Raw genomic sequence first — 16930 nt, 5'->3', positions numbered from 1 at the left:
CCTGCCCTTTCCTCTGGTAACAAAGGACGATCCCCGCACCTTCTTGTTTTTATTGGAACAAAAGGACTGCATTTGATAATGAGGTGTCTTCTTAGTATGCTGCGGGGGGACATAAGGTAAGAAATTCGACTTACCAGCCGTAGCGACTAGGTCCGAGAGGCCGTCTCCAAACAACTCCTCCCCCTTGTACGGCAAGGACTCCATGTGCCGCTTAGAATCGGCATCTCCCGTCCACTGCCGGGTCCACAGGAGTCGCCTAGCAGAAATAGACATAGCATTTATTCTGGAGCTTAATAAACAAATGTCTCTCTGAGCATCTCTCATATACAAGGCAGCATCTCTGATATGCTCTATGGTCATTTGAATGGCATCCCTATCTAAGGTGTCAATCTCCGCAGATAAGGAATCTGCCCATGCCACAACTGCACTACAAACCCAGGCCGACGCCATCGCCGGTCTAGCAATAGTACCGGAGTGAGAGTAAAAGTGCTTCAAGGTAATTTCCTGCCTGCGATCGGCCGGTTCCTTGAGGGAAGCCGTATCCTGAGAAGGCAGTGCCACCTTTTTGGACAAGCATGTCAGCGCCTTGTCCACTTTTGGTGAAGATTCCCAGCGTATCCTATCAGTTTGTGGAAAAGGATACGCCATAAGAATCCTTTTGGGAACTTGTGGTCTCCTATCTTGAGAGACCCAAGCCTTTTCGCACAATTCACTTAACTCAAATGATGATGGAAAAGTGACATCAGGCTTTTTCTCTTTATACATGTGTACCCTCGTGTCAGGGACGGGGGTTCCTCAGTAATATGCAAAACCTCCTTAATGGCCATAATCATGTACCGTATACCCTTAGCCACCTTCGGCTGTAATTTTGCATCCTCATAGTCGACCGTATATGGCCGCAGGTTCGGCAAAGGGAACCTAACAAAAGGTTAACCTGAAACAAACAAGTAGTCACAAAGTGATCTGCGAACCGTTAAGCGAACAAGGAGGAGACAGCGCTGGGTGGGCGTCCAGTGTCCCCTGTGGAATCGGAGAAAGGGATTTATCGGTAAGTACCAAAATCCTGATTTCTCCTTCATCCACTAGGGGACACTGGAGAGCAGTTACAATGGGGACGTCCCAGAGCTCCCAAAACGGGCGGGAGAGCGCTGAGAGTCCTGTAAAACCGCTCGGCCAAACTCAGTTGATCCGCTGGCAAATCGTCCCGAATTCCAGAGGACAATTGCTCTGCCCAAGCCTCCATCGCCTTGTTGACCCAACAACCTACCTGCGTTGGGCGATGTAATACCCCCGCCGCCGAGTAAATAGTCTTCAAGGTGAATTCCAATTTCCTATCTGACGCCTCTTTAAGCGAAGTTGCTCCCGGAACCGGCAGAACCGTCTTCTTGGACAGATGAGACACCGAAGGATCCACAATCGGGGAGGTCTCATAACGCGTCCTGCTATCTGCGGGAAAAGGATAGGAAGACAACATTTTTCTTGATACCTGAAACTTCGCGTCTGGATGTTTCCAGGCTGCCGTTATGAGTGCATCCAGCTCCTCCAAAACTGGAAAAGTCACCGGCAAGCATTGGTTGGTGCCAAACCTTGAAGGGCATAAGGCGTCCTACTCCGTCTCCTCCACGTGTAATACTGAGCGAATAGCAGTAATAAGAGCCTCTATACCCTGAGCTACTGGTTCAGAGTCCTCGTACACCTGATCGTCGTCAGTATCCTGTACATCTACCACCGCCTCATCTAACTGAGGCATATCATCGTCAGAATCATGCAACACAGAGGCTAGCAATCTTTTTTTAGAAGCCTGTGTGGGAGGACTAAAGGACGGGGCTTGAGAAGGGATTACTGCCGGCTGCCGGACCCGGGCCGCCTCTCTGTCTTCCCTAGATGCCTTCAGCTCCCTAGTCAGCAGGGACATAACCTCTGTGAGCTGTGATGTCCATGCAGGGGTGCTCTGGGGTTCTGATGAGGGCTGGGTAGATTCTGACCCCCCCTCCTCACATAAATGAAGACTCTGTTTTTGAGGTGCCTTGGAACCTTTGCCTGCCATGGCAGCACCAATCTGTCACCCTCCCCCACACACACAGCAATAGGCAGAAGGGGAGGGAGAGCAGGGAGCAGCACAGCCACAGCAGCCCAAAGTATCCTGCACTGTACTGTGCAGTGTAAGCAGCCCTAACAAAAAAATACAGGTGCCCCCAGTGCCCCCTTTTTGTCCCCACTGTAACCAGCTCACTGCGTGTCCCGTTTGTTCCCGCGCTGCAGCCTCGGGAAATGGCCGTCAGCGGAGTAAAGTGGGGCTAAGCTCCGCCCCCTCCGCAAAGGCGCCAAATTGAAACTTGCTTCGCGCCTCCAGCGCGATCCCCGTGCCGACTCTGTGAGCCGCTCTTAGCGGGGATCCGGCTGAAGGAGCAGGGGGAGCAAGCCGGGACCCGCGTACAACGGGTGGAGTGATCCGCGGCCGGGACCAGCCCTAAGAGTGGCGGCCGGGGGGGGGGGGGGGGGTGTTTTGAAGGATCGGCGTGTGGGAGCGGGCAGGAGCTGCGGCGCCGGGACCAGCCCTAGGTGCGGGAGGAGACCGGAGCACTAAAATAAATAAATAAAAGAAAATTATACAGTATAAATAAAAGTCTGCAACCACAACACTGCTTTTACTCACCCCTTGGTGAAGCAGCCCCTACACGCGCCGCACGCATCGGTGTCCGGCCGCACATTCTTACCGCTGCCCGCTGCCGGACTCTTCTGCGACGGAGCGGCCCCGACACCGGAGAGCTCAATGTCTCCTTCAGCCGGGGCCCATCCCGAGCCGCACGCAGCTGCGATGGGACCCCGCCGGCAGCCTCCTGCGGTGCAGACTGGCAGTGGCAAAGCTGCCAGTCTGTGAGAAAAAGAAGAAGAGAAAAATAAAAATTCTTCAGAGAAACCCAAAGAGTGACCAGCTCCCTCTGGGCACAAAACAAAGACTGGCTTGGAGGGGGGACATAGTAGGGGAGGAGCTAGCCACAGTGTTTGAGTTTTAAAGTGCCAGCTCCCAGTTACTGCCTATTTCCCCATTGTAACTGCGCTCCAGTGTCCCCTAGTGGATGAAGGAGAAAGACTCTTCTGGAGAAGATACACACTCTGCAACACATGATACAGAGCACTTAGACATGGTAATGTGGATATATACACTCACACACACATACAGGAAAATGTCAGACACAGTCTCCCCCAGAGTACCTTCAGAGAGTCACAGAGTATAAGGAGCCAGCCACACAGCGCCCCTGTGGAAAGTTATTATGGTAAAAGCCTGGCGCTGACTAATCAACCTTAATAGGTTGAATAGTACTAACTACACTCTCCCCCCTTTCTATAACAACCTGGTACCGCAGTAACTGGAGTTATGTGGGGTTCAGCGCTCCCTGTCAGCATCTTGTACAGCGTTCTGCAGGGAGAAAATGGCGCTGGTGAGTGCTGGATGGTCTCTGAGGAGAAGCCCCGACCCCTGTAATGGCGCACGGTTTCCTGCACAATAATTATACTGGTCTGAGGTCTCATGGTACTAACAGCGGGATTAGCCCCTGTTAGCTATAGACACCAGTGTTAGGGTGATCTTGCTGGCCCAGGACACCCCTCAGCAGTGTCTACATACACATGTTGCTGAGCCTTTATGGAGCGTTAGCCTGCCAGAGCTGCGCTCCCACCCTTGTGCCGCCATTCCCGCTGGCGACCCGCTAACCGGGCCACCGGCGCTGTACTCACCACTCTTCTTTCTTCTGGCTCTGTTAGGGGGTGGCGACCATGCTACGGGAGGTGAGCGGTCCCCTCGTGGGTTTGCGATCAGCACCCTCAGGAGCTCAGTGTCCTGTCAGCGGAGATAGAGAACCATTAACTTCTAGAGTTGGTTCCTACTTCCCTCCTAAGTCCCATGAAGCAGGGAGGCTGTTGCCAGCAGCCTCCCTGTACCTAACACTCTTAGAAAAAGAATAAAACAAGAAAAACTCCTAAGAGCTCCCCTAGCTGTGACCGGCTCCTCCGGGCACATTTTCTAAACTGAGTCTGGTAGGAGGGGCATAGAGGGAGGAGCCAGCCCACACTATTAAACTCTTAACGTGCCAGTGGCTCCCAAAGGACCCGTCAATCCCCATGGTACTAATGTGGACCCAAGCATCCTCTAGGACGCAAGAGAAAATTAATTTATTCCATTTTAAGGTTGTAACATAAAAATAAGAATTTACTTACCGATAATTCTATTTCTCATAGTCCGTAGTGGATGCTGGGGACTCAGAAAGGACCATGGGGAATAGCGGCTCCGCAGGAGACTGGGCACAAAAGTAAAAAGCTTTAGGACTACCTGGTGTGCACTGGCTCCTCCCCCTATGACCCTCCTCCAAGCCTCAGTTAGGATACTGTGCCCGGACGAGCGTACACAATAAGGAAGGATTTTGAATCCCGGGTAAGACTCATACCAGCCACACCAATCACACCGTACAACTTGTGATCTGAACCCAGTTAACAGCATGATAACAGAAGGAGCCTCTGAAAAGATGGCTCACAACAACAATAACCCGATTTTGTAACTATAACTATGTACAAGTAATGCAGACAATCCGCACTTGGGATGGGCGCCCAGCATCCACTACGGACTATGAGAAATAGAATTATCGGTAAGTAAATTCTTATTTTCTCTAACGTCCTAGTGGATGCTGGGGACTCCGAAAGGACCATGGGGATTATACCAAAGCTCCCAAACGGGCGGAAGAGTGCGGATGACTCTGCAGCACCGAATGAGAGAACTCCAGGTCCTCCTCAGCCAGGGTATCAAATTTGTAGAATTTAGCAAACGTGTTTGCCCCTGACCAAGTAGCTGCTCGGCAAAGTTGTAAAGCCGAGACCCCTCGGGCAGCCGCCCAAGATGAGCCCACTTTCCGTGTGGAATGGGCTTTAACAGATTTTGGCTGTGGCAGGCCTGCCACAGAATGTGCAAGCTGAATTGTACTACAAATCCAACGAGCAATCGTCTGCTTAGAAGCAGGAGCACCCAGCTTATTGGGTGCATACAGGATAAACAGCGAATCAGATTTTCTGACTCCAGCCGTCCTGGAAACATACATTTTCAGGGCCCTGACTACGTCCAGCAACTTGGAATCCTCCAAGTCCCTAGTAGCCGCAGGCACCACAATAGGCTGGTTCAAGTGAAAAGCTGAAACCACCTTAGGGAGAAATTGAGGACGAGTCCTCAATTCTGCCCTGTCCGTATGAAAAATTAGGTAAGGGCTTTTATAGGATAAAGCCGCCAATTCTGAGACACGCCTGGCTGAAGCCAGGACTAACAGCATTACCACTTTCCATGTGAGATATTTTAAGTCCACAGTGGTGAGTGGTTCAAACCAATGTGATTTTAGGAATCCCAAAACTACATTGAGATCCCAAGGTGCCACTGGAGGCACAAAAGGAGGCTGTATATGCAGTACTCCCTTGACAAACGTCTGAACTTCAGGAACAGAAGCCAGTTCTTTTTGGAAGAATATTGACAGGGCCGAAATTTGAACCTTAATGGACCCTAATTTGAGGCCCATAGACAGTCCTGTTTGCAGGAAATGCAGGAAACGACCCAGTTGAAATTCCTCTGTAGGGGCCTTCCTGGCCTCGCACCACGCAACATATTTACGCCAAATACGGTGATAATGTTGTACAGTTACATCCTTCCTGGCTTTGATCAGGGTAGGGATGACTTCATCCGGAATGCCTTTTTCCTTCAGGATCCGGCGTTCAACCGCCATGCCGTCAAACACAGCCGCGGTAAGTCTTGGAACAGACATGGTCCCTGCTGGAGCAGGTCCTTTCTTAGAGGTAGAGGCCACGGGTCTTCCGTGAGCATCTCTTGAACTTCCGGGTACCAAGTCCTTCTTGGCCAATCCGGAGCCACGAGTATAGTCTTTACTCCTCTCCTTCTTATGATTCTCAGTACTTTTGGTATGAGAGGAAGAGGAGGGAACACATACACTGACTGGTACACCCACGGTGTTACCAGAGCGTCCACAGCTATTGCCTGAGGGTCCCTTGACCTGGCGCAATATCTGTCCAGTTTTTTGTTGAGGCGGGACGCCATCATGTCCACCTTTGGTTTTTCCCAACGGTTCACAATCATGTGGAAGACTTCTGGGTGAAGTCCCCACTCCCCCGGGTGAAGATCGTGTCTGCTGAGGAAGTCTGCTTCCCAGTTGTCCACTCCCGGAATGAACACTGCTGACAGTGCTATCACATGATTCTCCGCCCAGCGAAGAATCCTTGCCACTTCCATCATTGCCCTCCTGCTTCTTGTGCCGCCCTGTCTGTTTACGTGGGCGACTGCCGTGATGTTGTCCGACTGGATCAACACCGGCTGACCCTGAAGCAGAGGTCTTGCCTGACTTAGGGCATTGTAAATGGCCCTTAGTTCCAGGATATTTATGTGAAGTGACGTTTCCATGCTTGACCACAAGCCCTGGAAATTTCTTCCCTGTGTGACTGCTCCCCAGCCTCTCAGGCTGGCATCCGTGGTCACCAGGACCCAATCCTGAATGCCGAATCTGCGGCCCTCTAGGAGATGAGCACTCTGTAACCACCACAGGAGAGACACCCTTGTCCTTGGAGACAGGGTTATCCGCTGATGCATTTGAAGATGCGATCCGGACCATTTGTCCAGCAGATCCCACTGAAAAGTTCTTGCGTGGAATCTGCCGAATGGAATCGCTCCGTAAGAAGCCACCATCTTTCCCAGGACCCTTGTGCATTGGTGTACTGACACTTGGCCTGGTCTTAGGAGGTTCCTGACTAGGTCGGATAACTCCTTGGCTTTCTCCTCCGGGAGAAACACCTTTTTCTGTACTGTGTCCAGAATCATCCCTAGGAACAGCAGACGTGTCGTCGGAATCAGCTGCGATTTTGGAATATTTAGAATCCATCCGTGCTGTCGTAGTACTACTTGAGATAGTGCTACTCCGACCTCTAACTGTTCTCTGGACCTTGCCCTTATCAGGAGATCGTCCAAGTAAGGGATAATTTAAGACGCCTTTTCTTCGAAGAAGAATCATCATTTCGGCCATTACCTTGGTAAAGACCCGGGGTGCCGTGGACAATCCAAACGGCAGCGTCTGAAACTGATAGTGACAGTTCTGTACCACAAACCTGAGGTACCCTTGGTGAGAAGGGCAAATTGGGACATGGAGGTAAGCATCCTTGATGTCCAGAGACACCATATAGTCCCCTTCTTCCAGGTTCGCTATCACTGCTCTGAGTGACTCCATCTTGAACTTGAACCTTTTTATGTAAGTGTTCAAGGATTTCAGATTTAAAATGGGTCTCACCGAGCCGTCCGGCTTCGGTACCACAAACAGCGTGGAATAATACCCCTTTCCCTGTTGTAGGAGGGGTACCTTGATTATCACCTGCTGGGAATACAGCTTGTGAATGGCTTCCAATACCGCCTCCCTGTCGGGGGGAGACGTTGGTAAAGCAGACTTCAGGAACCGGCGAGGGGGAGACGTCTCGAATTCCAATTTGTACCCCTGAGATACTACCTGCAGGATCCAGGGGTCCACTTGCGAGTGAGCCCACTGCGCGCTGAAATTCTTGAGACGGGCCCCCACCGTGCCTGAGTCCGCTTGTAAGGCCCCAGCGTCATGCTGAGGACTTGGCAGAAGCGGGGGGAGGGCTTCTGTTCCTGGGAAGAGGCTGTCTGCTGCAGTCTTTTTCCCCTTCCTCTGCCCCGGGGCAGATATGAGTGGCCTTTTGCCCGCTTGCCCTTATGGGGACGAAAGGACTGAGCCTGAAAAGACGGTATCTTTTTCTGCTGCGAGGTGACTTGGGGTAAAAAGGTGGATTTTCCAGCCGTTGCCGTGGCCACCAGGTCCGATAGACCGACCCCAAATAACTCCTCCCCTTTATACGGCAATACTTCCATATGCCGTTTGGAATCCGCATCACCTGACCACTGTCGTGTCCATAATTCTCTTCTGGCAGAAATGGACATCGCACTTACTCTTGATGCCAGAGTGCAAATATCCCTCTGTGCATCTCGCATATATAGAAATGCATCCTTTAAATGCTCTATAGTCAATAACATATTGTCCCTGTCTAGGGTATCAATATTTTCAGTCAGGGAATCCGACCAAGCCACCCCAGCACTGCACATCCAGGCTGAGGCGATTGCTGGTCGCAGTATAATACCAGTATGTGTGTATATACTTTTAAGGATATTTTCCAGCTTTCTATCAGCTGGTTCCTTGAGGGCGGCCGTATCTGGGGACGGTAACGCCACTTGTTTTGATAAGCGTGTGAGCGCCTTATCTACGCTAGGGGGTGTTTCCCAACGTGCCCTAACCTCTGGCGGGAAAGGGTATAATGCCAATAACTTTTTAGAAATTAGCAGTTTTTTATCGGGGGAAACCCACGCTTCATCACACACCTCATTTAATTCATCTGATTCGGGAAAAACTACGGGTAGTTTTTTCACACCCCACATAATACCCTTTTTTGTGGTACTTGTAGTATCAGAAATGTTCAAAACCTCCTTCATTGCCGTGATCATGTAACGTGTGGCCCTACTGGAAAATACGTTTGTTTCCTCACCGTCGACACTGGAGTCAGTGTCCGTGTCTGTGTCGACCATCTGAGGTAATGGGCGCTTTAGAGCCCCTGACGGTGTTTGAGACGCCTGTACAGGTATTAACTGATTTGCCGGCTGTCTCATGTCGTCAACAGTCTTTTGTAAAGTGCTGACACTATCACGTAATTCTTTCCATAAGACCATCCAGTCAGGTGTCGACTCCCTAGGGGGTGACATCACTAACACAGGCAATTGCTCCGCCTCCACATCATTTTCCTCCTCATACATGTCGACACAACGTACCGACACACAGCACACACACATGGAATGCTCTGATAGAGGACAGGACCCCACTAGCCCTTTGGGGAGACAGAGGGAGAGTTTGCCAGCACACACCAGAGCGCTATATATATACAGGGATAACCTTATATAAGTGTTTTTCCCTAATATAGCTGCTGTATATATTTATATGCCAAATTAGTGCCCCCCCTCTCTTGTTTTACCCTGTTTCTGTAGTGCAGGACTGCAGGGGAGAGTCAGGGAGCCTTCCTCCAACGGAGCTGTGAGGAAAAAATGGCGCCAGTGTGCTGAGGAGATAGGCTCCGCCCCTTTTTCGGCGGCCTTTCTCTCGCTTTTTTATGTAAAAATTGGCAGGGGTTAAATACATCCATATAGCCCAGGAGCTATATGTGATGTATTTTTTGCCAAAAAAGGTGTTTTTATTGCGTCTCAGGGCGCCCCCCCCCCAGCGCCCTGCACCCTCAGTGACCCGAGTGTGAAGTGTGCTGAGAGCAATGGCGCACAGCTGCAGTGCTGTGCGCTACCTTATAGAAGACAGGACGTCTTCTGCCGCCGATTTTCCGGACCTCTTCCGTCTTCTGGCTCTGTAAGGGGGACGGCGGCGCGGCTCCGGGACCCATCCATGGCTGGGCCTGTGATCGTCCCTCTGGAGCTAATGTCCAGTAGCCTAAGAAGCCCAATCCACTCTGCACGCAGGTGAGTTCGCTTCTTCTCCCCTTAGTCCCTCGGTGCAGTGAGCCTGTTGCCAGCAGGTCTCACTGAAAATAAAAAACCTACTTTAAACTTTTACACTAAGCAGCTCAGGAGAGCCCCTTAGCCTGCACCCGTCTCGTTCGGGCACAAAAATCTAACTGGGGCTTGGAGGAGGGTCATAGGGGGAGGAGCCAGTGCACACCAGGTAGTCCTAAAGCTTTTTACTTTTGTGCCCAGTCTCCTGCGGAGCCGCTATTCCCCATGGTCCTTTCGGAGTCCCCAGCATCCACTAGGACGTTAGAGAAATGTGGAAAAAGTGAAGTGCTGTGAATACTTTCCGGATGCACTGTAACTACATCCCGTTCTTACATATTTTTCAGTAATTGGACATTTTCCGTTTGGATTGTGACGGAAGTACAGGTAAACCCAATGCTGGGAGAGTGGAACACTGATACACTAGAAGATGGAACCTGCAGTACGAGCCTACTCTACGCACCAGTGTGTGTGTTTTGCCTCAGTACAGGGAGAAATTAAGGGCATGTTTCACAAATTATGTAATGGCCTATGGAAGGCAATATTATTACACTACATTACTGTACTACATATTACCACTTTAATACAACACCTGTAACAGCACCATCACTAGGTAATAGCTAATAAGGTCCAAGAATTAAAGACTCGTCAGGAGGCCAGGAATCTCATTTTGAACAGTACCTCATTATAAGTTTACCCAAACATGATTTACGTTGTCACCCCACCAGAAAAAAAACAACACAGTTTTTGTTAGTTATGCAGCCTATGGTCAACTAGCAGCACAGAACATTCTCCTGCCTTCTTCAATCATCATGGCAGTTTCAGGAGATTATTACTTTGACAAGAATATGAGAGGTCTTCCTCTGTGCAAAGTTCCATATTCATGTTTGCTAAACGCTTTCAGTTTCTTGAAATTCCTTTTCCTTTTTTCTGTTTTTTTTTTTGCTTATCACATATCTTTAATTCTAATTCACTGCCTCACTCATAAGTGTAAGATGGTCTAGCCAGGCATCATAACCCTGTTTTAGGGTTTGGCCGGTATATCTGTGTTCTGTTGTGTCAATTACTTTATTCAATAATTGTGATTTACAGCCTATTCATCCCATGTAATTCACAATTTTATAGGTAAACCGGTCTAAAAAAAACCCCACACAGCTATGACTCGTATACATACCGGTGTCCTCCATCATATTTGGGTCCAACTCCATATTCAGGTCTTGATAATATTCACCATAGAATTCCTGGCCAGGTGGGCCATCAACCATCATCTCAGAGCCATCATCAGGGCCATAGGGCATCATAGGGGGTCCTTCATCCATGCCCATGTCATGATGCATAGGGCCTTGAGGACCCATAGGCCCAGGAAACCTTGGAGGAGGTGGCCCTGGAGGACCCCCTGGTGGGCCAGGAGGTCTATAAAGCAAAAAAACATACAAAATATTATCACCTGCTCAAACTAAGATACACATAAAATATCAGAATGTAGCACTGTAAATGAGCCATAACTCACCTGACACCCAGTTTGTGAGCCAAATGGGCAGTGGGTCGCACCACAATTTCAAATAGTGAAGGTATTTTGCGCTGGCACATTTGGGGATCCATAGACCCAGACATTGGGCTTCCAGGCATTTGATCTATTGGAGGACCTCCAGATCCTGGGCTTCCAAGCATTGGATCTTCATCTTGCATTGGAGGCATGGGGCCCCCGGGTCCAACTTGCATTGGAGGCATGGGCCCTCCTGGTCCAACTTGCATTGGAGGCATGGGCCCTCCTGGTCCAACTTGCATTGGAGGCATGGGCCCTCCTGGTCCAACTTGCATTGGAGGCATGGGCCCTCCTGGTCCAACCTGCATTGGAGGCATGGGCCCTCCTGGTCCAACCTGCATTGGAGGCATGGGCCCTCCCGGTCCAACCTGCATTGGAGGCATTGGACCTCCCGGGCCAACATGCATTGGGGGCATAGGCCCCCCCGGGCCAACATGCATTGGGGGCATGGGCCCTCCGGGGCCAAGCTGCATTGGGGGCATGGGCCCTCCCTGGCAGGGATGCATAGGTCCTCCTTGATAATGGGGCATTGGGCCTTCTGGTGGTAATTGATCAATGGGACAAATTTGAATGGAGTGTATTGGGTCTCCTGGCAAAGGACCTCCAGGAACCTGAATACCAGGATCACCAGGCATTTGTCCTCCTGAAATAGGACCTCCAGGTACTGGACCACCACTAGGCAAAGGGCCACATGGTACTCCAAGAACCTGTCCACCCAACACAGGGCCTTCAGGCACTGGCCCAGTGACACCAGGCATACTTCCTCCTGATAAAGGACTTTCAGGCCCCTGCATATCTGAAACTGGGCAAGCCGGAAGCGGAACACTTGCGGAAGCACCTCCAGGAGAAGGAGCAGAATTAGAGTTTCCAGATGGTGCAGTAGATGTAGGGGACGGTGGGTCACACTGTGCTGTGGAACCAGAAGATCCTGTTGAGGCAGAAGGTGTAGGGAGGAGTCCAACCCCAGGGGGTGGTTTAGGTAGAGGATTTATGCCCTGTTTTTTCAGCTCTTCCACATCCTTCTCATCCTCTGCACCAGCTTCTGCATCCTCAGCCAAAATCTGCATTCAGTACAACATAAATTTAGTACAAAAAAACAATATCTGCATGCTACATTGTAGTTATAGGTGTCACAACAAAATACACAATAGGTAAATGTAAATATTTGTAGTACTTGGGAATCCTTATGGGCCCTACACACTGGAAGATAACACTGAACGATATGACCGTTCTCGTTCATTAATGAACGAGAGCTTGTTTATATCGTTCAGTGTGTAGGCACCAACGATGTATGATGCGCTGCCCCGTCCTCGTTCATCGTTGGTGCCCCGTCGCTTATACATGCAGGCCAATATGGACAACCTCGTCCATATTAGCATGCAGTGCTATGAAGCCGGGTGGAGTGAAGAAACTTCACTCCCCCCCGTCACCTCTCCCCCGCCGCCGTGTCGCCTGCCGACCGTATTGGCCGTTGGGCACCTCGGCGGAACATCGCCAAATGTGTAGGGCCCATTAGTTTTTGGTTATAAAGATATCAGGTGCCAGTTCTGTGACCAGCATGGCAGCAAGGGTACTTTCTTAGCTCTATAAAGCTAGCACTGTTAAGGTCCATACACGCTTAACGATAAAATGAGCGACATCGCTCATTTTCCCCCTCCTTGAGCGACGTCGCTCATTTTATCATCAAGTGTGTATGCCGCCAGCGACGACCGATGCGCGGCCCCGCGGGTCGGCAACGATCGTCGCTGTCGGTAGGGCATGCATGAAGGATGTGGACTGTCGTCCACGACCTTCATGCAGGGCTGGCTGGGGCGTGACGTCACTGAGCGATATGAGCGGTCATATCGCTCAGTGCGTACAGGCGGCCGCCGACCGGCCGGCCCGGGAGGGGGAAACGTTAGAAGATGTCGCTCACAGAGCGACATCGTCTAATGTGTATGGGCCTTTAGGCTGATCAGCCTTCACAGTACAAAATATTTAGACAAATTTATTTCTACACCAAACGTCTGCAACAAATACATCATCATAAGCAACCAATTAGATTCTAGCTATCATTTTTATAGAATGTAACAGATCAGTGGTTCTCAAACTCTGTCCTCATGATCCCACAGTTCACTTTTTCAGATCATCTAGCAGGTGCACAGGTGTACTCATTACTCACGGACACATTTAAAAACATTCACAAGTGGAGCGTGAGGAGACCTGGAAAACATGAACTGTTTAGTGCCCTGAAGGCCAAGTTTGAAAACCTGTGCAGTAATTGGTTGCTATGGGTAACACTTCCACTAGTCCTCTTTAGAAGGTTTGTTAAATATCCCCTAAGACGACAAGGACAACAAACCCCATTAGTGCATGCACCTCCTAGAGTGTGTGCTCAGTACCTTATCCAGCAGCTCCTGAGTCTCGTCTGTGAGCGGCTCATGGGAAAACATGCACTCCTCGCCATTGATGCAGTTGCCTGTGGTGTGGTATAGCTTGCAAGGGAAGTCATGTAAGTAAAGTTAAGGAGAATCAAACCTGCAGATCCACATTAATCAGTAGCTACAGTAATAACATGGTGTATCAGCCCATCCACACAGGGCATCAATCATATAAACTCCCACCCAGCTCCAACCTTTGCATGCACCAAGTGTGGAATTTTAGGTCTACTGGACATCAGGTGAATTGGAGAGGTGTATCTATTATACAGCATTATGTCCTAAGAAAAGGATATTGTGCATATAAGGGCAGCTGTCTGCTCTGGCACAGTAGCCTGTAACATAGAACTTGCAGAGACCGCGGCGCCTTGGAACCTCCACGTCGTGGCTGAAATTACAATGCTCCCCCTGCAGGATGATAAAAGAATTGCAGTCAGCATACAAGTCCATTTAAACATTAAAATAATTATACCAAATACTGCGGAGACGGCGGCTGTTATCAATCGCTTAGGAAAAAATAAGAATTTACTCACCGGTAATTCTATTTCTCGTAGTCCGTAGTGGATGCTGGGACTCCGTAAGGACCATGGGGAATAGCGGCTCCGCAGGAGACTGGGCACAACTAAAAGAAAGCTTTTGGTCTAACTGGTGTGCACTGGCTCCTCCCCCTATGACCCTCCTCCAGACCTCAGTTAGGATACTGTGCCCGGAAGAGCTGACACAATAAGGAAGGATTTTGAATCCCGGGTAAGACTCATACCAGCCACACCAATCACACCGTATAACTCGTGATACAATACCCAGTTAACAGTATGAACAATAACTGAGCCTCTCAACAGATGGCTCAACAATAACCCTTTAGTTAAACAATAACTATATACAAGTATTGCAGACAATCCGCACTTGGGATGGGCGCCCAGCATCCACTACGGACTACGAGAAATAGAATTACCGGTGAGTAAATTCTTATTTTCTCTGACGTCCTAAGTGGATGCTGGGACTCCGTAAGGACCATGGGGATTATACCAAAGCTCCCAAACGGGCGGGAGAGTGCGGATGACTCTGCAGCACCGAATGGGCAAACTCTAGGTCCTCCTCAGCCAGGGTGTCAAACTTGTAGAATTTAGCAAATGTGTTTGACCCCGACCAAGTAGCTGCTCGGCAAAGTTGTAAAGCCGAGACCCCTCGGGCAGCCGCCCAAGAAGAGCCCACCTTCCTCGTGGAATGGGCTTTCACTGATTTAGGATGCGGCAGTCCAGCCGCAGAATGTGCAAGCTGAATCGTACTACAGATCCAACGAGCAATAGTCTGCTTTGAAGCAGGTGCACGCAACTTGTTGGGCGCATGCAGGATAAATAGCGAGTCAGTCTTTCTGACGCCAGCTGTCCTGGAAACATAAATTTTCAGGGCCCTGACTACGTCCAACAACTTGGAAGCCTCCAAGTCTTTAGTAGCCGCAGGCACCACAATAGGTTGGTTCAAATGAAAAGCTGATACCACCTTAGGGAGAAACTGGGGACGAGTCCTCAATTCTGCCCTATCCATATGAAAAATCAGATAAGGGCTTTTACATGACAAAGCCACCAATTCTGATACACGCCTGGCCGAAGCCAAGGCCAACAACATGACCACTTTCCACGTGAGATATTTCAATTCCACGGTTTTAAGTGGCTCAAACCAATGTGACTTTAGGAAATCCAACACCACATTGAGATCCCAAGGTGCCACTGGAGGCACAAAAGGGGGCTGAATATGCAGCACTCCCTTAACAAAAGTCTGAACTTCAGGCAGTGAAGCCAGTTCTCTCTGGAAGAAAATCGATAGAGCCGAAATCTGGACCTTAATGGAACCCAATTTTAGGCCCATAGTCACCCCTGACTGTAGGAAGTGCAGGAAACGGCCCAGCTGAAATTCTTCCGTTGGGGCCTTCCTGGCCTCACACCACGCAACATATTTTCGCCAAATGCGGTGATAATGGTTCGCGGTCACTTCTTTCATAGCTTTAATCAGCGTAGGAATGACTTCCTCCGGAATGCCCTTTTCTTCAGGATCCGGCGTTCAACCGCCATGCCGTCAAACGCAGCCGCGGTAAGTCTTGGAACAGACAGGGCCCCTGCTGCAGCAGGTCCTGTCTGAGTGGCAGAGGCCATGGGTCCTCTGAGATCATTTCTTGAAGTTCCGGGTACCAAGCTCTTCTTGGCCAATCCGGAACAATGAGTATAGTTCTTACTCCTCTTCTCCTTATTATCCTCAGTACCTTTGGTATGAGAGAAAGAGGAGGGAACACATAAACCGACCGGTACACCCACGGTGTCATTAGAGCGTCCACAGCTATCGCCTGAGGGTCTCTTGACCTGGCGCAATATCTTTCTAGCTTTTTGTTTAGGCGGGACGCCATCATGTCCACCTGTGGCCTTTCCCAACGGTTTACAATCAGTTGGAAGACTTCTGGATGAAGTCCCCACTCTCCCGGGTGGAGGTCGTGCCTGCTGAGGAAGTCTGCTTCCGAGTTGTCCACTCCCGGAATGAACACTGCTGACAGTGCTAAAACGTGATTTTCCGCCCATCGGAGAATCCTTGTGGCTTCTGCCATCGCCGCCCTGCTTCTTGTGCCGCCCTGTCGGTTTACATGGGCGACTACCGTGATGTTGTCTGACTGGATCAGTACCGGCTGGTTTTGAAGCAGGGGTTTTGCCTGACTTAGGGCATTGAAAATGGCCCTCAGTTCTAGAATATTTATGTGTAGGGAAGTCTCCTGACTCGACCATAGTCCTTGGAAGTTTCTTCCCTGTGTGACTGCCCCCCAGCCTCGAAGGCTGGCAGCCGTGGTCACCAGAACCCAGTCCTGTATGCCGAATCTGCGGCCCTCTTGAAGATGAGCACTTTGCAGCCACCACAGCAGAGACACCCTGGTCATTGGAGACAGGGTTATCAGCCGATGCATCTGAAGATGCGATCCGGACCACTTGTCCAACAGGTCCCACTGAAAGGTTCTTGCATGGAACCTGCCGAATGGAATTGCTTCGTAGGAAGCTACCATCTTTCCCAGGATCCGCGTGCAGTGATGCACCGACACCTGTTTTGGTTTTAGGAGGCCTGACTAAAGATGACAGCTCCTTGGCCTTCTCCTCGGGAGAAACACTTTTTTCTGTTCTGTGTCCAGAACCATTCCCAGGAACAGTAGACGTGTCGTAGGGACCAGCTGTGACTTCGGTATATTTAGAATCCAGCCGTGCTGTTGTAGCACCTCCCGAGATAGTGCTACCCCGACCAACAACTGCTCCCTGGACCTCGCCTTTATCAGGAGATCGTCCAAGTACGGGATAATTAAAACTCCCTTTTTTCGAAGGAGTATCATCATTTCGGCCATTACCT

At 50.1% G+C, this 16930-nt stretch overlaps 1 protein-coding gene across 1 annotated transcript in view; it reads right to left on the bottom strand.

The window, feature by feature from the left end:
* Positions 1 to 16930, bottom strand: part of ZC3H4 (zinc finger CCCH-type containing 4) — a 196456-nt gene that overhangs the window by 54635 nt on the left and 124891 nt on the right. The window contains exons 9-12 of the mRNA XM_063937644.1: positions 13852 to 13963; positions 13520 to 13629; positions 11103 to 12199; positions 10767 to 11005 (exon numbers count right to left, since the gene is read on the bottom strand). Coding sequence (XP_063793714.1) covers positions 10767 to 11005; positions 11103 to 12199; positions 13520 to 13629; positions 13852 to 13963 — 1558 coding nt within the window. The remainder of the gene's footprint in view (positions 1 to 10766; positions 11006 to 11102; positions 12200 to 13519; positions 13630 to 13851; positions 13964 to 16930) is intronic.

The sequence above is a fragment of the Pseudophryne corroboree genome, chromosome 8 (assembly GCF_028390025.1).
Source record: "Pseudophryne corroboree isolate aPseCor3 chromosome 8, aPseCor3.hap2, whole genome shotgun sequence".
In the NCBI taxonomy this organism is placed as follows: domain Eukaryota; kingdom Metazoa; phylum Chordata; class Amphibia; order Anura; family Myobatrachidae; genus Pseudophryne; species Pseudophryne corroboree.
Note: the sequence above shows the minus strand (reverse complement) of the source record. Positions and strands in the feature narration are given on the sequence as shown.